General features: G+C 47.5%; 1 protein-coding gene across 3 annotated transcripts in view; it reads left to right on the top strand.

The window, feature by feature from the left end:
* The window catches only part of LOC138491707 (P2Y purinoceptor 12-like), a 501915-nt gene that overhangs the window by 400580 nt on the left and 73981 nt on the right, over positions 1 to 27354 (top strand). For all 3 annotated transcript variants that reach the window (XM_069618387.1, XM_069618388.1, XM_069618389.1), the window contains exon 2: positions 2642 to 2923. In XM_069618387.1, coding sequence (XP_069474488.1) covers positions 2908 to 2923 — 16 coding nt within the window. In that variant the 5' untranslated portion in view covers positions 2642 to 2907. The remainder of the gene's footprint in view (positions 1 to 2641; positions 2924 to 27354) is intronic.

Raw genomic sequence — 27354 nt, 5'->3', positions numbered from 1 at the left:
AAGGCCGGCCATACGGCACCTGCAAATGGGCAATTACCGGCCCATTCATCTCGTAATGGGCCAGTAATGGCCCATTCGCGGGTGGCGGTAGCGAGTTTGGCGGTAGCCGTGCGCTTAATAAGGACACGGCTACCGCCAAAACCATAATGAGGCCCAATGTCTAGGGGTGCCATACCGAACTATGTATTGGCTAATCCACATAGTAAAATTGTGAAACAGTACTTATTGCAAAATGTACTAACATCCAAGTGTTAGAAATTAGGGGGCACTAATTGGGATTATAAAATCTGAATGCCTCTGTCAACTATGTGGCGATAATGTAATTGAATCATTGGAACCTACCTTGGTTCAATGTGCAAGCTTGGAAATCATCAGGAATGCATGTGCAAAATCCAACAATAATGGAATTAACTGTGTTGACATAATCAACATGTGGAAAATATTTATGTAAGGAAATTATATTAATTTGTTATACCATTTGGTTACATTTTATTGGAAATGCAAAGATGTTTATAGCAAGTTATCACTAGGGATATTTTAAGGTGACGAATAAATGAATTTTGTCTCTAAATGTGTTTTCTTTTGGTCAAAATTGATTTTAAGATTTAAGGTGAAAAGAGTTGTAAGGAAGGAACGATGAAATTGTTGTTTTACTTTTTTTATGTGGGTATTAATAATCATTGTGTTTTTATGTATTTATATGTTATCTTGTGTGATTTATATACAAAGCCGAGTTGTCTAGGAGTACATGAATTAATAAATAAATAAGAGATTTACATGTTGCATTTGCAAACTAAATACCTTTTCACTTTGTTACAAGTGTTTGTCCTGTGCAGCATGTATTCCTTTTAATAACTTGCATCTTGCTGTCAATGTTTCATGCGCTTCTGAATCCATATATTTCTCTTGCTTTGCACACCACACTGGTTTATAAATGAGGCACCTGAAAGTGAAACCCTGCTGTTCTTTTGATCATTCCCAATGGGCATTTTTCCTTCTTACAACGTTCCTTGTGTCACCTTCCGCAAAACACACATTTTGCATTCACTCGGCCCCTTCGCTGTGTTAAGGTCTGGGCTGGCATGTACATTGCAGTGTGTCCTTTTCCATCAGACCAATGTTTTTGGCAGTGAGGCCTAACCTAGCCTTTCAGTTATATCTTCCTGGGCTGTCAGTAAACCACACAGAGTCACCTGTGGTTGTCACTGCTGCTCCCCATTGTGCTTAGGCAGGTACAGTTTATGTAACTGCGGGAGGTCTGCATGGGTAGGGTGAAGGGTGTGAAAACTTAGGGAGGTCCTGGCTTTGCTGGCACTTCTCTGCGGGCATATGGGCAATCCGTCTTTGCCACATGCAGTCATGGTCAGACCGGGCCACTAAATGAGCAACAAACAGCAGCACAAGGGGTGGTACACTTCCCGTGGGACTTGACCAGGGTGTTGCTAGGTCTGGAAAAGATCCGGGTCTACGTTCATGTCCAGATTATCGGGACCCAGGGCTAGCTAGCCTTTTGGTTGTAGCCCCTGAGCTTCCATCCGGGGCTACAACCAAAAGACCCAGGGCTGTATAGGCCTACCCAGCCCAACCGCTATCCCAGCAAGGCCTCTGCACTTGATATCCACGTTGGAATACGGCACTTTCTCAGAAACAATTCTGTCAGAAAATTCAGAACATAACATGTGCACTTGATTTCCATTTACACCCCTGCCTTGCAAAGCTCCCAGATGTCAGCAACAGCAGCAGGCAGCATTGAAAGAAAAGAAGATCCTAGAGGCGTGAACAGAGATAAAGCAACATTAGTAACCGTGACATCCTGTACATTCAAAATGCTGCTATCAGAATAAACAGTCCCGCACCTGACAAAACAAAGCAGAGACACCATGTCACTGCACTTGCATATGATTCGTTTAGCTCTTTATATAAGCACGTAACTATCCAATTAGAGGACCAGCTGTGAGAGGGCCATCTGCTCCCGGGAGCCCCTCACCTGCACAACCACAAAGCATGTGCATAGTGAACGCTGCACACCTCTAAATAATGAAGAGTGTGGAAAGGCATGGATTGATGATATATTGGGCCTGATTTACAAACAATTGGTGACTGGGATTTTCCACTTGAAAGGAGCTTCTGTGAATCAGGCCCATTATGTTTTGGTTAGGTGTGCTGGGGCATAGCATGTCTAAGAACCCCCCCCCCCCCCCCCCAGCCCTCCCCGCCGCCAGCTCACAGTACAGCCGAACCTGCTCTCAATACACAATTGCATTATAGCTGCATTAGCGACACGTAGCACCGCGCACGCCATAACCACGTTCATTGTTAATGTGGTTAAGGGCAAGTTTCATAGCAAATGTCCCTTTCAAGCCATTAACCCAGGGTAACGCATACCGGCCAAACAAGAATAGCGAGAAATAGCAAACAGCTTTAAATAAATTCATTATAGTTTACACAGGGTTGTGCATGGCCATTGCTTATCTCATTGTTTCAGCAATCGGATGGAATATATCAATTCCCACATTCGAGCATTAAGTCCGTTTTGTAGTACATGCACGCCAAGGTTGTTTTTTTTCTTTTCTTAATATGCTGGCATTCGTCCAAGAGTTCACATTTTAAAAATAACCCTTTTCCCTTTCGCTGTTTGAAGGAAAGAAAAGCAGAAGCGCTAAAGTAGAGGCGTCGAGCTGCATGGAGACTGTCGGCGCCGTGAAAATCCCGAGAAAGTCATTGTGAAGCGGCGGGAGACACCTGCTCGCCTCCCGTATCCCCGAGCAAGACTATCATGAAACCAGCCGCACAACTAGGAAGCCTCGAGCCGCTTAGCATGCTGCCTTCCGACCGCAGAGGGGCGCCACAGACTCTTCTCGACTGATCAACCAAAGACCCAACATCCCCAGGACCCCGGGTTCCAACATGAAGAACTACTCAGGTAACCTTTCCTAGAAAAAAGATCTCGCTCTGTGGGCCACCTTCAAAGGTATCCAGGGTGGTAGTGCCGTGGCACCGGTGCCGGGGCAATTAGCAAACGAGCAAACATGCCCTAACTGCAAATAGGTATCAGTCGACTACCTTTCGAGTCAGTCTTGTATTGGGTGTGCCTAAGGATCGGTATGCCAAACACATATAATGCATCTTGTTGCAGGTCACTAACATACCCCTCTCGCCGCCTCCATAGCCCCCAAGTGTTCTCTGAAATCAGGCCCATTTTACTTGTGTATACATATATAAATACATGAAATATATGAAAGGTACTTTTTTCCCGAATGCAGTGTTTGTAATTGTTTAATGTTGCTCTGGACATAGAGGGCATGAGTTTTCTTATGTCCAACTCTGCAACTGTTTTTTCACTAGCATTGAATATATGTGGTATGCGTTTTATTAGTTTAACTTTGCTGTCATGACAGGCAAAACCAGCCAAAAGTAGAAATACAATCTAATCTAAGCCCTAGTGCAAAACCCCAATCCTTCCAATGGAGTTTTACACCGGACAGAGCATTATCACGTGGGCAAGCATGTGCAAAAGTTGCCTTGAAATATACGCATTTCTTTTTGCACTACAGTATTTTGTGGACTAGTGTTAATTTCATTTACACAGGTGCACTTGTCTGTAATACCACCCCAAATGCGTGCTTGTCATATCTTTTTTTAGAATGGTTCAATGAATTTGACACGTTTGCTGTGCAGCTCGGAAGCTGTACAGCCGAGTGAACTGCACTGGAGACACGGGGCCATTCTGGTACAGGATGAGGCAGAGACTGGGTGAAGCGGCACCAACCGCATGTTCTGTACAGTCTGTTGATGCCATGCTGCCACTGCCCTACAAAAAAGAAGCCTGCTGTAGGGTGTAACCGAACACACACAGATTTGGAAGACAACACAAGAAAACGTGAGAGTCCTGATTTCTTCTGTTTTAAGAATGGCACACAGATATATATTTTTTTTAAATCCGCTTCTTTAATTTCTCAAGGAAATGAAGAAGTTTGAGTTTCCATTTCACTGAATGGGACTGATTTACAAAAACGTTTTACAATGGCGCAATCCCATTGAAAAACGCGTTGGTAAGTCCGAGTCTCCATGAATATTCCACTCCTGGCTGGTAAGTCCGAGTCTCCATGAATATTCCACTCCTGGCTGTCTATACACATTCTCACAATGTCTCATTTATTTGTATCGCTATCAAATGAGATTTATGTGACCACAAGTGTCAACAGTCCTGAACACAGAGAGTGGAATGATTCTGAGTGTTGATGCCCCCTTCCGGAAAGCACCAACACATACATGTGATGCAAACGTCATTTTGTCCATAGCAAGCATTCTGATAAATGACTTGGCCAACCTGCTGTTTTATGAGGTCACAGGAGGGCTATGCTCGTTCACCAACCACAGCTGGAAATCTATTTAGGTTTGCTGGGTATCCACAATGAATATTGATGGAAAGGAATTATGTATAATGAAGTTCACTGCCTATTAGGTTCCACGTCCTGTTTTTTGTTGTTTAAAACCTTTATTCGGCATAAGCCTCTTCGGTGCAAAAAATACAAAAATATTCAATTTAAAACCACAATACAAGATTTTAAAGGAAGATACAAGAATTCAATTGATAAGAATCAACATATTCTGGAATTAATTAAAAATGTTCCATGATAAGAATGACAATTGATTAATACCAGTTCAAAAATAGAACACTAAAAATGTCAAGGTGGCTCAAATCCTCCCTGGCTTACTATATACATATTCTGTTAATTGTGTTTTGGAGATTGATCAAAACCTTAGGCCATTACACGAGAGAACCTTGCTTCTCCTTATCCAGGCTCTAGGAATGTAAGTGGGCCACACTCAAATCCATGGACTAAAGCATCCCGACTGTAAAAAACATGGTGTTATCGAAACAAGGGTTTCAGGTACCTTGCTCTTAGATCTTTCAAGCTGATACAGAACAGCAAAAAGTGAGCCATTGTTTCCACTGCATCTGCGCACAAAACAATCACCCAGAATATTTTGTCCCAGCCCAACTTTTAGTAAGTTCTCGTACTGGTAAGGATCCAAGGCGTAATCAGATATACAGTGCCCGTGTGTCTGCTGGTTTGAGTATTTTCAAATAGTTTTCAAAACTCTGGGATTGTTTTATTTATTTATTTATTGATCACTTATTAGGCGCTTGTACAATTAGGAAAACTGTTTCCAAAGGCCCACAGTGCAAACCGAGTGGGGACAGAAGAGGTAGACAATGAATTACAGCAAGGACAAATAATTGCATTAATAGCACAAACAAATATCGAGAATCGAGGGAATGGGAGACAAACCTACTGTGCCTTACGAGTGTTCAGAACATGCAGGTGCAGAGGGGTAGCGGGGTGAGGGGTAATGTGTTTTGATGCTCATGAAGAAGTGCTCAGAGTAAGTGCTGAGAGGAGGAGAACCTAAGTGCAACCATCAATGAGTAGGTGAGCAAGTAAGTGCAGTAGAAGGAAATACAGTTGCTGAGATGAGAGATGTAGGGGGTCAAGGCCCTGAGGACACATAATGGCTCTGCACATCAGTCACACTGCTGTGAGATTAGCAGGGAAGAGAGGAGGAGAAGAAGAAGGTAAAGAGAAAGGTCTTGAGGCTTTTTTTGGAACTTAAGGAGGTCTTGCTCAAGACGTAGAGGGAGACTTTTCCACAGGAGGGAGCCAGCCGAGGAAAGTGATCGCCCACCAGCTCTCTGTCTGGCAAAACGCTTAACACTCAGGGAGTTGGTGACGGAGGAACAGAGGAGCCTACAAGGAGAGTGTTTGGTCCGGAAGCATTGAAGATAAAGTGGTCCCAGGCCCCAGATAGCGTTGTGAATGATAAAGAGGGATTTTAATTTAAACCGTACTGAGACGGGAGCCAGTGAAGGCTTTTTAGGGCAGGAGAGATGAGGTCCCTGTGCTTGAGGCCAAGGATACGTCTCACTGCCCTATTCTGGATAAGATGGAAGGGTCGCAGAGTGGAAGAAGGAAGATTAAGGAGAAGGCTATTGCAGTAGTCTAGCCTGGAGAGAACCAGAGCACGGGTAACATTAAGTCTCTGGGGGAAGTTGTGGAAGGGTAGTGTCCCTTTGTAAAGGAAGAACTCAAAGTGGGACTACTTGACAATGGGCCTCAATACAAGTTTGCCAGTAGCCTTGCCGGTAAATCCGGCAGGCTGCCGCCAAACTTGCGAAAATTTAAGGCTCTCACGAATGGGCAATTACCGGGTCATTATGGCCCCGCTGGACCCGGTAATTGGCCATTCGCGGGTGCCGAAAATATAATGCTCCCCATTCCCATTTGGGCCCCATAGGGCTCAATGGGAATGGGGAGGTCAGATGCACCAGCACCATTCGTGAATGGTGCTGGTGCATGCGACATGCTCTGCTCATGGGTGCCGGTACGCCCGCCTGGTCAGACCTGGTGGGCGGCAAGGCACCCGTGAGCAGGACTCGTAATTTGCCAGTCCAGTAACAAAAGTACCGGCACGCTTACCGGTACCGTTCTTACCGGACTGGCAAACTTGTAATGAGGCCCAATGTCCTGCATATGAGGATTGAAGGAAAGGGAGGAGTTGAAGATGACTCAGAGATTCCTAGCTACAGTGGAGGGGGCGGGTGCGGTTGCATGGAAGAAGGCCAGAGCGCCGGGAAGAAATATGGTGCAGGGGACCCAATGGGGAGAATCTCTGTTTTCCTGGCATTGAGGCAGAGGTCATTGGCAGTGCACCAGGCCTGGATGGCAGAGAGGCAGTCGGAGATGAAGGTGGGTGCAGGGGTATCAGTGGGAAGTTTGACGTAAAGGTGTGTATCCTCAGGGTAGCACTGTAAATTGGGCGAGAAGGAGGAAATGAGTCATGCCAGAAGAGAAAGGTATATGTTAAAGTGCCAGGGCGAAAGAATGGAGCCCTGGTGAAAGACACAGGTAGCGGAGGAGTAAGGGGAGGAGAAAGGGCCAAGGATGGGTTTGGAGGAACTGTCACTTAGGAAGGAGCTAAGCCAGTCCAGTGCCCGCTCCGAGATGCCAAGGGTGTCATGGAGCCTTTTTATGAGGATGGACTAGTTCACTGTGCCAAATGCAAAAGAGAGATCTAGGAGGTAAGGACAGCAGGGGAATTTAAATCACAGGTGTTCTGAAGAGCAGTTTCTGTACCTCTGGATTCTCAGAAGGGGGTGATGGAAATGGGGCGGTAGTTGGCTCTGCAAAGGATATGTTAAGGATGAGACACACAAGGGTGTGCTTGAGAGATGGAAAAGAGCCAGTAGCAAAGGAATGGATGCAGAGATCAGTCAGAGCAGAGGCAATAGAGGCAATATTTTCCTTGATGGTTCTGGAGGAGCAAGGAGCAACCTGTTTGAACAAGACCTTAATGGATTTGACAAAACTGGTGACTTCTTTAGAGGAGTGAAGGAGGGGAAGGAGGAAGGTGGAGGGTGAATGGTAAGAGGGGGCAGAGGGCGGAGGGTTGGGTTGGGAGAGTGCGTGACGAGGGTGCTAAGTATGTCCTGGGTTTTGAAGGTGAAGTGAGAGGCGAGTGTATTGCAGAAGTCCTGGGAAGGAGTAGAGGTAGAGGATGCTGCGGATGGATTGGCAAATTCCCTGCAGATCTTAATGAGTTCAGCCGTGTTGTTGGATGCATTGGACACTCGTGCCAGAATGTAAGCTCTTATTTTTGGCATGGATGGAGAATCTGTAGTTTCTCTGGATCAGGAGGTGGGCCAGTTTGTCAGAGGGTGCGCCTGAAGTGTGCTACTTCCATTCAGCAGCCTTGCACTTACGTTTTTGGTCTGCAAGATCGGAGTCGTACCAGGTGTTACGCTTGGAGGCAGGTTTCAGGCAGATCCTCATGACTGGGGCAAGGGTGTTGGTGATGGACAGATAGAGGTTGCTAAGGACAGAATTAGCAGAAACGTCAGTGTTGGGTGGGCAGGGGGCAATGATGGTGGAAAAGAAGGTGGCAGCTGACACTCGTTTCATCCGATGGATGTTAGTGAACGAGGTTGGCAGAGGTTTATGAGGAGTTGTCACAGGACCATAGGGACCCAGGTGGGAGGTGAGGATAGAGTGGTCAACCAGGAGAGAGGGATGACCAGGTGAGAAGAGAGAGTGAGGTTGGAGTGGATGATGGCCTCTAGCATGTGTCCAGCAGAATGGGTAGGTCCAGAGGTAAGACTAGAGCGGGATAGGGAGGAGCAGAGGTCAGTGAAGAGGGTGGTTGATGTGCAAGGGGAGTCTATGTGGATGTTGATGTCGCCTAGTAGTAGCAGGTCAGAGGTGGTAGAGAGAAGGGAGGAACAGAAGTCCGCTAACTCAAATAGGAAAAGAGAAGAGGTGCCAGGAGGCCGATAGATAGTAGCAATGGTCAAGGTGGAGGAAGGAGAGATGTCCAATTTGCATACTAGGCTCTCAAAGGACGAATAGGCTTGAGTGGGTAGGATGAAAGAAGGAATCCCCTCTGGGAAGATTAAGGCAACTCCACCGCCAGCACAGTGGGGTCATGGTTTAGAGGTGATCTTATAGCCGTCCGGAGGGAGAGAGTCAAAGGAACTAACTGAGCTGGCATTGAATCAATTTTCCATGAGTGCAAGTATGTCCAGGTCAGTGTCTTCAAGGAGAAGGCAGATGTCAGCAGAATGTTTGATGGCTTAGTGTGAGTTCAGGGTTGCAAGATGTAGACGGTTGCTGTCTTTGAAGGTTTTTTGAGGGGGTGTTGGGACATGGGGCATCCGTCTGTAGAGGTGGAATGGAAGAGGTAGAAGGGAGAGGGGCAGGGGAAGGAATGCAGGAGCCGGTTAAATAGGAGGAGGTTGGCCTCAGGGCCTTCAACCAGGACTGTGCCTGTGATGTAAACATTAATACAGCAGCAGGAATAGAAGAAACCTGCAAGGAGGACTTCCCATTTGGTGTCACCATTAATGGAAGTAGAAGAATAAGGTGGGAGAGTGGCAGTGAGAGGTCCATAAGTCAGGAGATGGGATGGAAAAGCGGATGTCAGTGAAGATTTCTCTTGAGAGTGCACTGACATAGGTGTCTGCAATTGGGAGGCCTGAGTTAGCATCAGGGATGTCTTTTTTATGCTTTTTACATCCAGATTTAGTGAGAGAGGGAGGATAGGTGATGGTGTAGCAGTTGGAGAAGATAGGGGAGATGGAGAGTGCCATCTCGAAACGAGAGAGGAAGAGAGAGGCAGAGATGTGAGAGGTGAGAAGGGGATGAGTATGCCGCAAGCATGGTTCTGAACCTGATCCACTTGGCACAATAGGCCAGATGGGCATTATTTATTTATTTATTAATGTAGCACGCCAAACCCTACGGTATCTGGTATTAGCTGTAAGATCAAACAAGTAAGATGGAGGCAGAGCTAAACATTATTTTCACACAAACAGGTACTTTCAATGCAGAAAGGAAGCACGGCTAAAAATGAGTTTCACTCAAACAGGTACTCTTAATGCAGGAAGGAGGCAAAGGCTAAAAAAGATTTTCACACAAACAGCTACTTTCAATGCAGGAAGGAGGCACAGGCCAAAAAAACGATTTTCACACAAACGGCTACTTTCAATTCAGGGAGGAGGCACAGGCTAAAATCAAACTTCAAGCAAACAGCACTTTCAATGCAGGAAGGAGGCACATGCTAAAAGCGATTTTCAAGCAAACAGCTACTTTCAATGCAGGAAGGAAGCACATGCTAAAAGCGATTTTCAAGCAAACAGGTACTTTCAATGCCGGAAGGAGGCAAAGGCTAAAAACGATTTTCACACAGACATATGCAGACTTAGAAGAATGGCACAGGAAGTGCAGCACAGCAATGCATAGTTGGTATCAGTGAGATGAGATACAGGGCCTCATTACACGGTAGGCGGTAAGGTTTAACGGTCACCGGTAATGGTACCGGTGACCGTTAACCCTTACCGCCTTACTACGAGGTCCCTTAGCGGGTTGGTGCTTTAATGCCTGCTTTTAGCAGGCGTTAAAAACCAACCCGCTAAGGGACCTTGGTGCTAATTACGGCACCGCAAATTTGCGGTACCGTAATTAGCACCTTCCCCATTCCCATTTTGCCCCATGGAGCAAAATAGGAATGGGGAAGGGCAATGGTGGAAGGGGGAATTACCGCCACGCCAACCTTGGAATAGGGCGGTAATTCCCCTTTCCACCAAGGCGGTGCCGGTATTTTACCGGCATGGACCAAGGTGCTATTAGCACCTTGGTCCACCGCCTACCGTGTAATGAGGCCCACAGTGAGTGAAGGCAGAATGCAGAATCACCGCAGTGCAAGTGGCAACTGCAACATTGGATGACTTGGAAGGCAGCTGGAGACAGTTCAGTGGCGCTGAGGCAGTCACTAGGTAGTAGTACTCACGTGAAGACACAATTATGGAAGACATAGGCCCTCATTACGACCCTGGCGGAAATCGAAAAACGATGGCGGAAATGCAATACCGCCATCGAATAGCGCTCGGTGCGACTATGACCCGTCACCGCAAAGTACGATGCCATTAGCGACACCGTAGTGAACGCCAACGCTAACTGCACCAAGTACGCGCGCGCGCGCCATGCCAAACCGTAAATACCACCATGGCGCAAGGGTACGCGAATTCCGACCCTAGCGGACATGTACCTAACGCCATCAAGCACGGCGGAAAGTACCATTCCGCCATGGCGAGAAGTACGGCATCGCGAATCAACCGTAAACGGCCCAACTGAGTGCCTGTACACCGCTCCCTGCCCACATAGTACAACTCCCCGTAGGTGCAATGAAGTCACAATGCAACCAGTGAAATGTACAAGTCACCCATGCATGCCAACGAACAAAAGAATCACAAGAGGGGCCAATGGGAGCTGCAGGGCACAGATGGCACGAATACAGAAGCCATTCCAATGGACATGACCACAGTCCCCCACCAAGAAACGCACGCAAACACAGGCACCTGTGACCAGCAATATTTCGAAAATCACATCATTCCACCAGTCCACCTGGCTGACCGGCATCTGTTACACAAAACCTAATCCCCCGCCCCTGAGCATGACATCATTCAAACAGTCATATTGGCAGCCCTCATCCCTGACCTCACTGGGCTTCGTAGGCAAACGCGCCCAGCACAGTACCACGCAACTATACTCCGAAGCTGGAACCCAATGCAGATCTCCTCACAAAACATCGCTCCCCAAATAGGAATATGCCACATCACTTGCAAAGAAGAACGCTACACGGCCCATATCAGAATAGAAATTTAATGCACAACAAAATCACCAAGCCCATACAGCCATTAGGCCATGAACTCCAAAACACATTTCACCATTGTGGGCTGCATCCGCAAGAAATGACCAGCTACTTCTTGTGTGACGCCCTGTTCCATCATGGTACACAGAGCCACATTCACGTACGAAAAGGCAACATGGAAGCGCACAGAACCGCAGGGCCGTCCCAATGGGGAGGCACTAGTCCAGCTGAAAGGCCGAAATGTTGCTCCGAGCCACTAGTACTGCGTAAGGGCATGTGGCCCATTGGCGATCGTCCCATAAGATCGTAATGCTGCTCCACTGATTAACACGAAGCAGCAGGTGTCGGGAGTAAAAGCCATCTGCAGGAGTGGCATACAGATGGCAGTGGCAAAAGGGGAGGAGATACCTGTCAACCAAAAGAAAAGAAAAAGAACAGAATGGCCATCAGAACTACATTCGAACAACTCACTTCAATGATCACACTAAATCCACAGCCATATGCATGCTAGCCCACTCCAAAGGATCATCACCACCCCAAAACCACTTGCGACTCATAACTATCTATATCGAGGTGTAAACACCATCACACACGAATGTACCTGTGCATGCGTCTGTGAAAACAGAATCCATCAGATGGGATTGGTAACGTGCATGGACACAAGTGTCTGAGGGCGCGTCGAGACAGGGAGGGCTCAACAAGGCCAGATAGACGATGGTCCCACTATGGCAGCCCTGCATCACATAGCGCAGGGGAGGCGGACAGATTCCAAGAAGCCCTGTACATGGCAAACTCTGTATCAAATCATCTGTCCATGCATCCATTCATCATTCCCTCATCCCGGGATAAAAACGCCTGAATATTTACTCACATAACATTAGAAATATCCATTGAGTCTGTGCGTTATGCAGCCTGCAAAATCCACAGTGCCCCAGCCCGTAATTCCAGTGTAGTGAAGTAACATGTATTTGGGAACGTCCGGCCTCATCGCCCACGTCGCTATTGCGCATCCCAAACTATTCATATCAATCATTGCATCCTCGCCATGGCCCCTGTCTCAAGGACATTGAACAATAGAACGTTATATTTGCAGTCAGACCTGTGGGCATCTCCTCGCCGCTAGCTGATAACCGAAAGCGCCGCCCTTCGAATTCCTCATTTGCAACATCACGTCGAAAAGGCATCTGTGGCCGCTTGAAATCACAAATTAATCCATCTAGTGCGGCTGTGTGTGAAAATGGCAACTGCCTTCACTCACAAATGGGACGCCCCGCCCGTCGTTGCAACTCAGTACAGTGATGCATGAGGGCCCACCGTTACTCGAGTACTACGTTCCACTGACCCCTCACAAGTCTGTTCGCGACTGCAAAGATTGCATGTGAAACAATGGGACCATAGCCGAATGAACATATCAACCAATGTTACACGGCCATCGGGTACAAATACATGATTGCAATAGCAAGATGCCATGCGTCGAAGTGCAGCGTTGTGTGCGGGACGTGCTCGGCCAAAGGGGAGAGCAGCTTGCACAGGTGGAATGAATCACCACAGGTGGAGGCCATACAGCCTGAAAACACATAAATTGCACACCCAGTCTCCTCCCACAACCACACCCACTCCGAAATGCTACCGGCAGGACTCGCGATGTTGGCCCTGGGGGACCTGATAGCACTGCAAGTACTCCAACTCCAAGAAGAAGACGAACACCAACTACAACCGGCCGCACGGAGGAGACGCAGGAGGAGGAGGAGGGCAAGGCAGGGCCAGCAAGGGCCGCCAGCACAGCCACTACCACCACGCAGGCAGCCCGCAATCCCACGCCTCCGAGCACATCCGTTCAACCTCACTGATGAGCAGATCCACACCCTCTACCGTTTGGACCGGGACACCATAGCCGCCATCGTGGACATGACACAGGCTGACCTTGTCAGCATGATAGATAGCCCAACCGCCATCCCACCCCTACTGAAGGTGGTGTCTGTACTCCACTTCCTGGCCACAGGCACCTACCAGCACACAGTCGGACAGTTGCATGGCATTTCTCAGCCACTGTTCTCACGGACACTATTGCAAGTGCTCGATGCCCTCCTGCAGCACGCAGACGACTACATCTCTCTACCACGCTCGGAGCAGGAAATTACGAACACAAAAGTGGGATTCCATGCACTTGCCGGCATACCGGGTTGCATTGGTGTCATCGACTGCACCCATGTGGAATTGGTCGTCCCACATGCCATGGAGGCCCAGTACCGCAACCGAAAACAATTTCATTCTCTGAATGTACAAATGGTGTGTGACTCCAACAGGATCATTACACATTGTTGTGCCCGATTCCCTGGATCAACCCATGATTCTATGGTCTTGAGGAACTCTACAATACCACGCTACATGGAGCGACACGCAGGGAACAGATCCTGGCTACTCGGTGAGTCTCATTTCATACATGATGATGTGGGGTATGTGATTCGGCAATGACCTGGCAGGAAGGGGGGGGGGGTGTGTGCGTACGTAGCAATGGCATTCCACATTATACGTTTATCGTCCACATACAGGTGATGCTGGATATCCACTGAAGAGATGGCTCCTCAAACCAGTCCGGAACCCACGGGACCAGCATGAGGAGGACTACAACCATGCCCACTCACGTACCCGTGTAGTCATAGAACAGGCATTCGGCCTACTGAAGACTCGTTTCCGCTGCCTCAGCAGGTCTGGCGGGGCACTCCTGTACCGCCATGAGAAGGTTGCAAAGATGGTGATGGCATGTGTCATGCTCCACAACATGTGCGTACGTAGAAATGTGCCCATGCCCCCTGACGCAGAACTGCAAGCACCTGAGGATGGTCATGATGAGGGTGGGGATGTGGCAGCACCTCAAGGAGTCTGCGAGGCACAGGAGGGCTGTGACATTCGTCAGCATCTCATTGATGCATGCTTCTAGCACTCACGCCTGGTGGCTGATACATGGACACGGTACTCGTGGCACTGTGTGTGTCTGGTACATGCACAATATGGACTGTACGCTTATGATGGCCTAGTACACAAAGATCATTGTCCACACATCTCATTGGTTGATCGTGCATTGTTTATGGCATATGTGATATCATGTTAAACACCCTATCGACCCGCCACCCAAGTGAGCCCAACACACCCCCTCCACCCTCCTACCTCCCCCCCGAACACCAGTGTCCAAAGATGCTCATTGTCAGTGGGCAGTCGCTATTGCAAGCCCCCTCTGCGGGTATCAGGGGCACCCCTGCCTGTGGAGCGCAGGTTCCTCCCAGATCTACGTTGGGGGCTGCCCTGGACGGAACTTGCAACGGATGATGTCTCTGCCTGCTCACGTCCATGCATGTCCCTAAGGGTTTGTGAGAGCTCAGTGAGCACACGGCGAACTGCGGCAAGTTCGGCACATACGTCTTTGGACGTCGCATGCAGTTCCCCCCTCAGGCTCTCGGTGCTTCTCTCCATTTGGACTCTCAGGCTCTCGGTGCTACTCTCCATTTGTGCCCTTAGTGTCTCTGTACTTCTCTCCATTTCTGCCCTAAGTGTCTCAGTTGATGTTTCTATGTCTGCCTTAGTGCCCCCACATTCATCGGCATGGTCCTTGAGGAGCGTGGCCAGTTGCTGCTGTTGCACGATTAACTGGTCGAGGGACTGTTGCCTCTGCTGGGCCATGGCCATTTGCGGTGGTGTCACAGAGGGGCTGTTCGCCTCATGTTGCCCTGCCACAGGGCTTGTGGGGGATGGCCAGTCGTCGTCTTGTGGGTGCCCCTGCGTGGTATCCTCATGTTGTACGGGATGGGACAGACAGGGGGATTGGGACAGGTCATGGATGGATCTGACTTCGACATCCCCGTCTTCTGTGTCGGAGCATGCTGCCATCAATGGGGTGGCACCTATGGTGCTGCTGCCACCAGAGGCAGTGCCTTCTGTGGCATCCATTGGGGGGACCTGTGGTGCTGCTGTTGTGGGCATGCTGGCTGCTGGGGTGCCTGTTGATGTTCCCTCCTCTGTGCTGCCACCTGATTTGTGCTGCTGCCGTGTCTTGATGCGTGCAGCTGAGGTGGAGGGTCTTTGGCCGTTGGTCTTGGCCCTCTTTGCAGGTGTGCTGGTAGGGGTGTCCTGAAGCTCGTCGTTTGGATCGGACCCTGTGGTGGAGTAAAGGAGGGCGAGGGTTATTAATGGGTCTGTGGGAATTGGAATGGCATTGTATCACATGCATTGGGGTGGTACCTGAGGGTGATTTGGGTCGGGGCCTTGGAGGTGGTTTCATTTGTGTGTGGAGTGAGGGTGCAGTTGTTTGGCAGCCTGCAGTTAGGGTGTGCCTGCTGCACGTGTAGTGGGTGTTTTTGGGGTTTTTAATTATTTATGTATTTATTGTGTGTTTTAAAGTGCGCTATCAGGCCAATGTGTGTGGACGTCCTCCTGGCCATGTGTTTCTGTTGCACTATGTGGACACATGGTACTTCACATGATTGGACATTGTGGATTTGGCATTGTTTTATTTGGGCCACCTACCTGATTCTTCGGATGTCTGCACTCCTTTCTCCATCCCTCGGACTCCCTCTATACTCTCCATTCCAATGGTGGAGGCACAGATTTCTTCCCAGGGGGTCAACTTGATGGGTGATTCCGATCCTCCCCCGGTGGCTGTGGCAATGTTGCGGTTGGCAGAAAGTATGCTACGGACGCGTATCCGCAGGTCGTCCCATCGCTTTCTGCATTGCTGTGGGTTGCGGGGTGCGGTCCCCACCGCACTTACCCGCTGTGCCACCAGAGCCCATATGGCCTTCTTGTTCGCAAGTGCCGTCCTGGTCATTTGTGTGGAGAAGACGGCGGCGGCGGCATTCTCCTGGAGGGTCTCTGTTAGCACGGTGAGTTCCTCACGGGAGAAGTGGACCTGCCGCTTGCGGTCGCACGCTTTCTTCGCTACTTTTCCCATTTTTCTTGGTTTCGCTAGGGTGGATGACGGGTTGGGGTGTGTCTCAGGGTAGTGTTTTTAGTGGTTGTGTGGATTTTGTGGTTTTATAGGTGTACGGCGGGATGTTTCCCGTTCCGGGCCCATGTTTTTACTTCCGTTTCCGTATATTTACGGTCACCGTACTTTCCGGTTGACGCTCACTGCGGTGTCCGCTAAGATGGGTGGCGGTATTGCACCTAGGGCGCCGTACGGCGGCGGTGTGGGCCGTTTTGGGGTCATTTCCGCCATCGCGGACTTTGCACTTCCGCCATGCCGTGGTGCTCGTGCCCGATGGGTCGGAATGGGCCGCACTTTGCTCCATCGTGCAATGGCGGAAACGCTATTTACGCTGTGGCGGTCCGGTCAGTCACTTTCCGCCAGGGTCGTAATGAGGGCCATAGTCAGGAGGGCCGTTGAATGAAAATACAACATTGCAGGGCATTTTACTGAGTTTTCCGGCAAGTGGGACCAGAGCATGGCAAGGCACTGACAGGAACAGACAGGGCATTCGATGCATGCCTTAGATTGCAAGGGCCAGCTCCCGGGGACCCCCCTCCCGGTACATGTGATTGGCTGAAATGGAACTTAGCCAGCCAATGGGAGGGGGGCAGGCTCAGGCTACAGGGAACAACAGTAGGGCTACAATGAGGGCAGCCATTTTAAGAGCGCCATAAAGCTGCATAAACAATTCCAGATGTTGATTTTCTTTTGTTTTTTCCTTTTCTTTGAAAAATGCAGGGAATTCACTTCGGGTAAATATTGCGGGTGAATGCTGCTTTCATCAAGATACAATATAAGCAACAGTGAAGCGTGCCTCATCTGCAATGAGGTGGGTTTACCATTGAGTCACTGGCCATAGGTGGATCAGGCCAGGAGTATTATGTAGGGCAGCCGGAGCACAGGTATCATCTGTTCATCACTCTGCAGATGGATTCAAGAGGGACTCACATAGGCCTCGATGCAGGCCTTAGAGTGCAAGGGCTGGCTCCCTTTTCTGGCTCTCATTTGATGGTAATGCAAAGGCAAGGGTGAAAGGAGCATTTCATAGATATAAAGTGACAAGAGCGTTGACAGCAACAGCAGATTTAGCTAGTGGCTCAAGCTACCTGGCTGACACCTGCACCCACCGATGGTTCTAATAGAATATTGCTCAAAACCCATGCTGAATCTACTGATGCAAGCCTGGGTTCAGAGCAACCTGAGTGCTCTGGCACTCCTAATGTATGTCCTCCCCTGCCTCCCACCCCCAAAGCCAGACCTCAACACTACACCACCCCACTAACTTACCTTAAATGGGCTCCCCCGCCCAGGCCTCCTGCTCGTGCCACTCCATCAGCTTGGCTTTGTGGTAAGCCATGGAAAATGAAGCCTCTCCCGGGCCACTGCTGCAAACAAACCAGCGCTGATGAGTTTTTCTTTTCTATTCCTATTAGCCCCTCAAGGGTTCGCCTTGGGGGCTAATAACAATAATCCTGAATTTGGCAGACTTCACCCACCCCTTAACGGCCCAGCATTAAGGACCTCACTTTGCTCAGGCCTGTAACTTGGGCCCCGGGCCGTTACCGGCTGGTGAAGCCTGCAGAACGCAGGATTATTGCTTAAGTGTGGTTTCAAAAAGGACAAAAATAAGGCGCAAGCCAAGGCACCGGCCATGTATGTTGCCGAGATTTGTCGTTATGCAGAAAATCAACCTTGAGAGTGTCAGAAAATAAATTCTTGAAGGCAATTCTGCTATCCCCCACCCCCAAAGGACTCCAAACAGTTCCATTCGCATGGAGTGTGATCTCTCACCCATTGACAAGGAAATAGCGATTAGAGCTGAAATCTATTGGGTTAGGCTTTGGGGCAATCAGGGCCTAGAGAAATATTGCGAGACCCTGGAGCATGTATTATTGCTGGGGGGCTGGCAAAAGGTTGCATTGTTGGCTCACGTCAAAAGATGGCTAGCATGGCCGGGTCTTTCTGTCTATTAGCAAAACCCACGCCAAATGGATGGTAATGCAAAGGCAAGGGTGAAAGGAGCATTTCATAGATATAAAGTGACAAGAGCATTGACAGCAACAGCAGATTTAGCTAGTGGCTCAAGCTACCTGGCTGACACCTGCACCCACCGATGGTTCTAATAGAATATTGTGCTCTAGCACCTTGAAGCGTCTCAGGTGCTAGATGGAATTACCAATAATGATCTCAGACCCACATACCTGGACAGACTCAAAGAATATGGCAAAGTACTACATTATATTCAGCATAGAATTAAGTAGGGCAATCTGGTGAACCACAGACTGTAGACCACGCACTCACACTTCAATTTTAATTACACAAAGTCTTTATACATCAACATGCATCAGCAATGGTGTCATCGTATGTGGCAAACTGTAAAACCTATTGAAAGAAGAGAACATACGTGTCCATACATCATATAAGTATTAGTAATAATACTGGATGCCCCTTACCTGGTAGGCACGCCTTGAACCACCTCTAAATACGTACAATACAGATTGTAGCAGGATAACAGCAGCGGGTTGTCCTGTTCAACACTGTATAGTGTGAACCTGTAGGCCTTTTAAGCGAGGTTGCGCTATATGGGATGGATGGGGATGCAGATTTTACTCTTACACCAATAATAAGACAGACCCAGGAAGTTGACAAATCTTTAGCTGTTTTATTAACAATGATATAAAACAAGGAGTACAACAGACATCAACGGATGTTCGGTCAAGTCTCTCAATGATTTACATAAAAAAGCACAGTTGTATGTTAAAAATGCGTCATCATTGACGTCATACTATGTGGCAAAATAATAAAACCTACTTGGGGTTGTGGTTGGTCTATGGGGAACATCAAGGTACACTTTCTAGGGGGGATAGGATTGTGTGTCTAAGGTCAGGTGGACAGCTATGCCCAGCCTTAGAGCAAGTCATGTTCAGTGTCGTAAAATACACTGCGTTTCATTGGGTCTCAAACTATAGAGCGCTTTGCTATGTGGCTCTCTATGATTGGTTGTCACACTTGTACATTTCTGGAATATTCCACTCGTTAGCAGCATGCAAGCTGGTATCCCAGCTGCTGGAGGTTTTGGCTTGGTCATACCTCCCCACCCAATTAGCCCAACATCCATCATCACTCCTGCTGTCTGCCATTCAAATTGTCTTTGAAGTCAGCCTTGCAAAGTATCACTGCGTCTGAGAATAGAAGGGAGTGTGAGCATGGTCTTATCTTCAAGTCTTGGTGTAGCTTGCCCAAAGTCTATTTTCATCTCGACCATATGACAGGAGACCATGTTTGAGCTCTTTCTTTCGTATTTAACAGTATTAAATTAATAAAACCTGGCACTGTTAGTATTTTTCCATTACACCTCAACAGGAGCTTGCCTCGCTTCTCACGTTCATTATATCTTCTCGAATAGATAACCAGTTTCTTGGCTGCCCCAACCCTTGACACCGGGCCAGACAAGCTTTCTCGAATCATCCCTCATCGTCAGCTGTTTTCTTCTGCTGCGCCACACTTTCAGCCTTTCTGTTCATGGGGTCCTAGTTTGCTTAAAACACGACGTGGAACATCCAGATTCTATACATGTATATATATATATATTGGCAGCACCGCCTGCAGTCTATTTACTACGTGTAGCTGGCCTTCATGATTACATAGTCTACTTGCATTTCAGCATCTGTACAATTATAAAACGGCCCTCCGCACATGCAATCTTCATTCTGCACATTAAATATTGCTCAATTCTTCACTTTGCCATCAGGTACTATAAGGTCTACTCAACTTCTTCATTGGCATCTCTTCTGGGTGCGTCATTTCTGCTTCATGTGTTGTCAACAGTCTTCTCTTTCATTCATCGTCACACTTCTTCCGCAACCTCCTTTAAGAGACTGTCATTTCTCAGTGGGTAAATCATATAGGACTTTCTCAATGCATACCTTGTTTCGAGGATTATTCGCGCTAGAGGGACCATTATTGCTGTCGTGCATGTCTCAATTTCGGGGTTCCAACATATAGGCAAAATGGGGGTGGGACTTCCGGTAGAGGTACTTGGCTCCTCCTCTACATCATTTTGCTACATAGACCCTCTGATTGGTTGGCATTCTCTCCAACCTTGGACTTTCGGTTCATTAGCAGCACGTAAGTAAAATGAAACTCAGGTGCAGAGTGCAACATCAGACAACTATCCACTTGCCCAAATAGTCCATCATCTCTCATTGGTCAGGCCTCAATCCAAGGCTTCTTCGATATAGTTGACCTTGCAGCCTGCTCTCTATTCTGGGACATTTGAGGGAGTGTAGGTACACCATTATCTTTGTCTGGAGCTTAACGAATAGACATAGTTTTCGACTTCTGAATCACGCGTGAGTAGACCATAATTGTGTCAATTTCGACTTTTTATTAACTGCTATTTGATTTAATAAGGTGGGGGTGTCATTACTTTTCCTGGCCTCTTAAGACTTGCTCACTCCATCTTGCAGAAGCTTTTCATATCTTTGTCCAATACTTGGCGCTTGCAGATGTTTTCTTCTTGGCTTAATCTAAGAGAAATGTGACTTACGTACATGGCTCGTCCTCTTGACTCCCTTAGTGCCCTGCAATTATTCCTTGATATAGCATCCGTGATGCCTGGCCAATAGACTCCTCGGAGGTCCTCACACAGGGTTTCAGTGAAAACGACCAAATCTAAATGACCTACACCACAAAAAGTTCTAAAATAGATACTACTAAATGTCCTGCTGACTAAATGTTTGTAGGACATTTTGTAGTATCTATTTGGTGGTGTAGGTAAAAAAAAAGGGGGCTGGGGCTGCAGGGATTTCCCCTGCAACATCCCCGCCACTATACTACACAGTATAGTGAGCAGGGGTTGCAGGGGACACCCCCTCAGCTGATCGACCAAAACAAACAAAAAATGAAAAAAAGGCTGCAGGGGCTGCCCCGCTCTCTATACTATACAGTACAGTGAGGGGTGGTTCCGGTGGACACCCCTGCAGCCGAAACAACCATAAAAAAAAGAAAAAGAAAAGGACCCTGCAATGCCAGTCCCCGATCACAGAAGTGAAAGGAACCAGCATCACCGGGACACATAGCGTCGGAATGAAAGGTAAGTAGGGGTTGGCGGTGTGTTTGGGGGTGTGGCCGGGGGTTAGTGTTTCTATAGATTTGGGGTTGTTTTACCGTGGATGTCCGAATGGGAAATGTACAAACAATTTTGATAATGTACATTTCTCATGTGGTCATTTTCATTGCAAACATTTCAGCCGGGGTAAACAACCCCAAATCCTCCCACGGAACTGTTTTTCAAGCAACTTCTGCCTCTGCAGCCCTGGTCTGTCTCTGGTAGCTTGATTGCTTTTAACACAAGTCCGGAATGCATCTTTTTCTAATGGCCGCCTTAGCCACGTTATGTTTTCTTCTGCAACAAGCTTCTATATGTCTCAACTACCTTGCATATCTGCAGATACACGTTCAGGTAATCTCTCCTCACTTATTTCTTTGGTGCATATGATTTCTTAGTCTTCAATTACATGTTTCTCTTATTACTTCAGTTACATATTTATTCTTGAAGCATTTACATATTGTTTCTGTGCGTCTTTGTGTCTTTCCCTCATGATGTCATTCTGCCTTTGTCCGATTTCACTTATAGCTCTTTGATGTCTGATGGTATGTTGAGACATCCTTCCACTCTTTCAGTTCGGGAGCACATTTGATACGGTTGTCTGAGTGCATATCGCCTCTCATATATTCAATGCAGTATTGGGAAAATACCTGGTGTCCCACATAGGGCTCTTCTCCTGCTGTTCCAATATGATGGAGGTGAGGGGGCCGGGAGCTATGCATGACGTGTCCACCTGCTGCTCTACAATATTCACAGAGATGTTTTTTTGTATTCATAAAAGATAGGGCATAGTGCTTCAACAATATCAACTGTATAACAGGAACAGTACACACAATGGACCGTTTCTATGATTAGGTTCTTAGTGGTAAGTTATAAGTCTTAATGGCAAGAGGATCAGCAGAGGCAGTAGACACATTCGGACATGGAATTGGTGCATAGGGACCGACAGACTGTTTACAGTGTTGTGCAGTATTTACAATGATATACCAGGGGATTGGAGTGGGCATCATGGGGTAGAATATTCCAGATGAGGTGAACCAATTTGAATTGCTGCGCTGTGGTGTTTTGATATATGGGGGAAGGTATTTGAAATGGAAAGGCAGAAATGGGTGGCGGGCCACTGTGTACGCAGTACAGACAGATTACCTATTTGTTAAAAATGAATGGCTACTTTTTAAACCATACTGCATGTATTATTTCTAGTTTGGGAAATCCAGCCCTACCCACATATTTCAAAGCACTCCCCAGTAAAGAGTCACTCAGAACTCAGAACATGCTATAATTACTTTCTAATAGTACTTCTAAAACACGGTGCTACAAAAATATATTTTAGGAATTCTTTCATCCTCATAAACATCTTGCTTAACGAAAACAAAACAAAAAATAAAAACACTGTTATATTTCAACAATGAAGAAATGCACTGCAAACCACTGCTGGCAGACTGTGTCCCACATCTAACTTCCCAGCAGTCATCTGCATGCAAAGCCCCACATTTATGAGCGCCAATGAAAGTGCATAGGGATTAGGGGGAAGGTTCAGGCAATCGTGAACCAGCATAGAGGGCCAGGTAACGGTCATGAAAAAAAGATCAAATGGGACATGCTAAGGGTGATAATGATTGTGGGGCAGCAGGAGCAAATACATGTAAAAGGGAGGGAATAGCGGTGGACCAGGCAAAACAGACTTTGAATTAGAGACTGGAAGACCGGGGAGACCTGGAACACAGGAAGGAAGGGATGAGGAGGGGATTGACGAGCAGACAGGGGTGTAAAATGGGTTTAGCAAAAGGGTGGAGGGTACATGTATTCCAACATAGAGAGAAAGGGAGGGCTTCGTTGGTTTCACTACCTGCAAAAAATAAACAAAACCAAAGCATCAAAAAACGAATACAATCTAAAATAGATTACAGACATTTTGATATTTTGCATATATGGAGAATTAGAAACAGAATCCAAATTAATCCGAGAGAGAAAAATGGGAAGTTGGAATTGAGAAATATAGTTTAAGAAAATAAGTTGTTGTATAGAAATGTTGTATAGAAATGTCAGAAATGCAGTAGCTTCAGAAAAGTGGTCAATCTAAAGCTCGCACAAATTTACTGTAGGAAGCGAAGAAAATTGGATTTGCTTGAGTTAATTTCATCATTTAACAGACTGACCAATTACGGTGTAGATAATAAACGAATGGAAAACACTCAAAACAGAATCAAGATGCAATTGCTAAAAATGACCCTCCTAACTGAACAAAACAATCAATGTTGCAGGAAGGTTTGAGCCAGGACAATAGCAGGTGACTTGATTTTTGTGATTCTGTGGATTAGACTAATACAAAGGTAATTTAGAGTGCATGTGCCAGGCTCCATGACTATAATGGCGGGTCCCCTCAGATCCTGCCTGCCCCTCCACTCCCTGATAATCGCCTGCCAACCTCTTCACCCACCTCTTGTTATACTTACCTGGTGGCTCAGGCCTCAATCTATTGGTAAGCACCATCATCTTTCTCACTAAATCTGCTGCCATGAAAAGTGAGAAGAGACTCAATCCTAAACACCTCTCGCATATCCTTGGCAGCCATCTTTAAAAGGGCCCATCCTTCCTTTGATTAATGGGCACATCACCATGCATGCCCACTCATCAAAGAAAATAATCTTTAAAAAAATACTTTTAGCACCCAGTGTAATTAATCAGGCGCTAATATCATTATGCCCCATGGTCTGGGGCAGGATTTGACAATAACAGCTCTGACTACTGTGCCGTTACAGCCTAATTCTGCAACAAATCGCGGGGCATAAAACTGTATTAAACCTTATTTTCAATTCAAAGTATTTCAAAGCAGTGGCGTAACACAAAATGTGGGGGCCCCCTGCGAGCCATGCTGAGGGGGGCCTCCCCATCTCAGAAATAAATCACGGGTCGTGCCACACTCTGGGCCGGCCTAGATTATCACTCTTGTACAATACGCACGAGCGTGCTGCTGAAGGGGTATGACGCAAACTGTACCAGGTAAAAGATATAAATATGTGTTTTAATGGAATATACAGCACACTTTCTGAGAGAAACTGGCTTAAAAGCCAGAGGTTTTGCAATTGTTTTGTAGGGTAACACCAATCCAATACATGAAAGTCACCAACAGTACACAGGAACATTAATGCTTTGCTATTAAAAATGCCCTGCCACATTGAAAACATGGCCCACTGGCTGCACAATGTAGACCAGTGTAGACACGTAATAAAATTACCGTAAAGCATGCCGGGCCACGTTTAGACATGCCTAGACTGGTTGCACCTAAATGCCTGTCGAAGCAATAACACACATCAAGAAGAGAGCACACATTCAAGTCCGGGTCTATGCGGCCTCTAACAACACTGCCGAAATCTTTAAAATCTGCACATCCTGTCCTCTATCTCCTCTTCCTGTCCCTCTTCCTCTCTCAGCCCCCCTTTGTCCATCTCTATTCTCCACCACCTTTCTCCTCTTTGTCTCTGACAACACCTGACGAGGTTTCTAGACAAGTCCTATCTATGAAAGTGTCATACAAACAGTTGCTCTCCTGCTCCTCCGGAACCATAAAGGACCATATTGACACCCTTGCTCCAGCCTTGGCCGATTTCTGTAATCACTCTTTCGCCACTGGAATGTTCCCCTCTCCACTTAAGCACTCCCTTGTGCACCCATTCCTTAAGAAGCCGTCTGCTGATCTTACCCGCCCACCAAACTATTGCCCAATCTCCATCACCCCTTTTCTGGGCAAACTCTTGGAAAAGTTGGCCATCTCCCAGCTTACTCTCCACACTGAATCTGTTGGTTGTCTCCATGACCATCAGTCTGACTTCAGAGCTGCCAGAGGCACAAAAACCGCTCTCCTGATCACCCGTGAAGATCTGCTCTCTAGCCTTTCTTCCAGCATTCCTTCTGCCCTAATCCTCCTTGATCTTTCCTCTACTTTCGACACGGTCAACCACGCCATCCTGATCAATCGACTACGTGAGAACCTGGGCATCATGGATCAGGCCCTGGAGTGGCTGACCTATTTCCTCTTGGACTGACCCTCCCAGGTGCAATTTGGTCCCTTTCCCTCCACCACCTCTCTCTCTACCTGTGGCATTCCCCACGGCTCTATCCTCTCACCCTGGTTTTAAAACCTCTACTTTGCCCCTTTAGCCCACCTGATCTCTACCTTCTCCTCTAACTTTCTGTGTTATGCGGTTGACACTCCGCTTTCCTTCAGACTCCTCTCCTCTCTCGCTCATTCCTGATTGTCTATCCGCAATTCAGGATTAGTGTGCCTCCAACAATCTCTGCCATAATGCCAGTAAAACGGAGATCCTTCTCATTGGGATCCCTGCCTCTGCTTTCCTTCCCCACTCTGGCCGCACACCTTGGGCCCTTTTCCTTCACCTTCCTGCCAGGCAAAAAACCTAGGTGTCATCTTCGACTCCATTCTCTCTTTCTCTCCCCACATCTCGGATGTCGCCAAGAAGTCCCACTACCAGCTGCTCCTCCACAAAGGGGCTCTTCCCTTTCTCACTTTCCCCGAGAAATTCACTGTCTCCAGAGCCCTGTTTCTCTCTAAGCTGGACTATTGCAATAACCTCTTTCCCAATCTGCCTTCCTCTACTCTCCGTCCTCTGCAACTAATCCAGAACAGGACTGCAAGACTTACCCTTGGCCTCAAGCCCAGGGATCGTATCTCTCCAGCCCTGAACTGGCTCCTAGTGGCTGCAAGGATCAAGTTCAAGACCCTTTGCATTGTCCACAAGGCTGTCTGGGGTCGGGAACCAACGCTCTGTTCCAAAATACCTTCCTTCTCGAGCCCTTCCCCCAGCTACCTCCAACTCTCTAAGGATTAGACACTTCTCCAGGCAGAGAGTGGGGGGTAGATCTCTTTCCTCTGCAGGTGCCTCCCTCTGGAATGGCATCCGAGCCCGTATCAAACTTGAGCACACCGCCTGAAGTTCTGGAAGCAGGTCAAAACTTTCCTCTTCTCTTCTGTTTTCTCTCTCTCCCCTGCTGACATACCTGTCTGCTGTATCGACTGGTTGCTTAGGGGCTGTAATTGTAACCCTACAGTCCCTTGTTCTCCTTGCAGTACCCAGAGCCATGCTGCCCGGGCTGCACTTACTCAGAGCATTACTGCCCTGTTTTCCCCTCCCCTCTTCCTTGCACTTCCCCCCTCCCTTTCCCCTTGCATTTCTCATTCTCACACTTGCACGATCTGAATGACACAAGGCCTAGTAAGATCATTTGTCTTGTCCTCCCTCTATCTTCCCACCCTGGTCTTGTCGCGTTTAGAAACACTTGTGTACAGACGTGCTATAAATGACTTATTTCATACCATATTATTATCACAGATGCCTAGAAAAATATGCAATGCTGCAGTAGTAAATGACTAGACTGGCAGCACCCAAATGCCAGTCTATCCAGGTAATTACACTTAGAAGGACTGCTTTATCAGAAATGCACAGTTAAAAAAAAGTCATACCAAACTGAATGACTAGACTGGTTGCACCAAAATGCCTTTCTAACCACTAATACCACATATCATGCCTGCTTAGCCCGGACATGCATAACCATTATGATTTATCGCACAAACCCACCCCCTCCTACCCCATCCTCCAAAATCAGCTCCTTGGCCCAGAATAACCTTCACGTCCCTCTTCCGTGTCCCAGAGTTACGTATGAGGATCCTTGCCTCATAGGTAAGTACTGGGATGAGGAAGAGTGGGACTAGGAGTAATGAAGATCACAGGTAGCTAAATCAGGCTACACCTGGCTGACCTTCAGAGCAGTTGCAGAACAGGACACAGATGTTAAACAGCACCTGGGTTTCGCTGTTAACAAGGGCCCAGCAATTATTAACATGAAGCATTTCACTGTTAGTACCTGCATTCAAATGCCAATTTGTTTAGGCAATTTATATTGTGATGTGGGTTTAGTACTTTCATGCCAGGGGAGTGATTGGAAGGGTAGTGAGGAAACAGGAGACCGCTCATTCTCACACCAGTCCATAAGTGGGTGCTTTCCGACTTAAAGGAGAGAGTTAACTGTTTGTAATATTGAAGCTGCACTAGAA

Source organism: Ambystoma mexicanum, chromosome 10 (assembly GCF_040938575.1).
Source record: "Ambystoma mexicanum isolate Mex_15411 chromosome 10, UKY_AmexF1_1, whole genome shotgun sequence".
NCBI lineage: Eukaryota > Metazoa > Chordata > Amphibia > Caudata > Ambystomatidae > Ambystoma > Ambystoma mexicanum.
The sequence above is the reverse complement of the archived record's forward strand: the minus strand, read 5'-3'. Positions and strand labels throughout refer to the sequence as shown.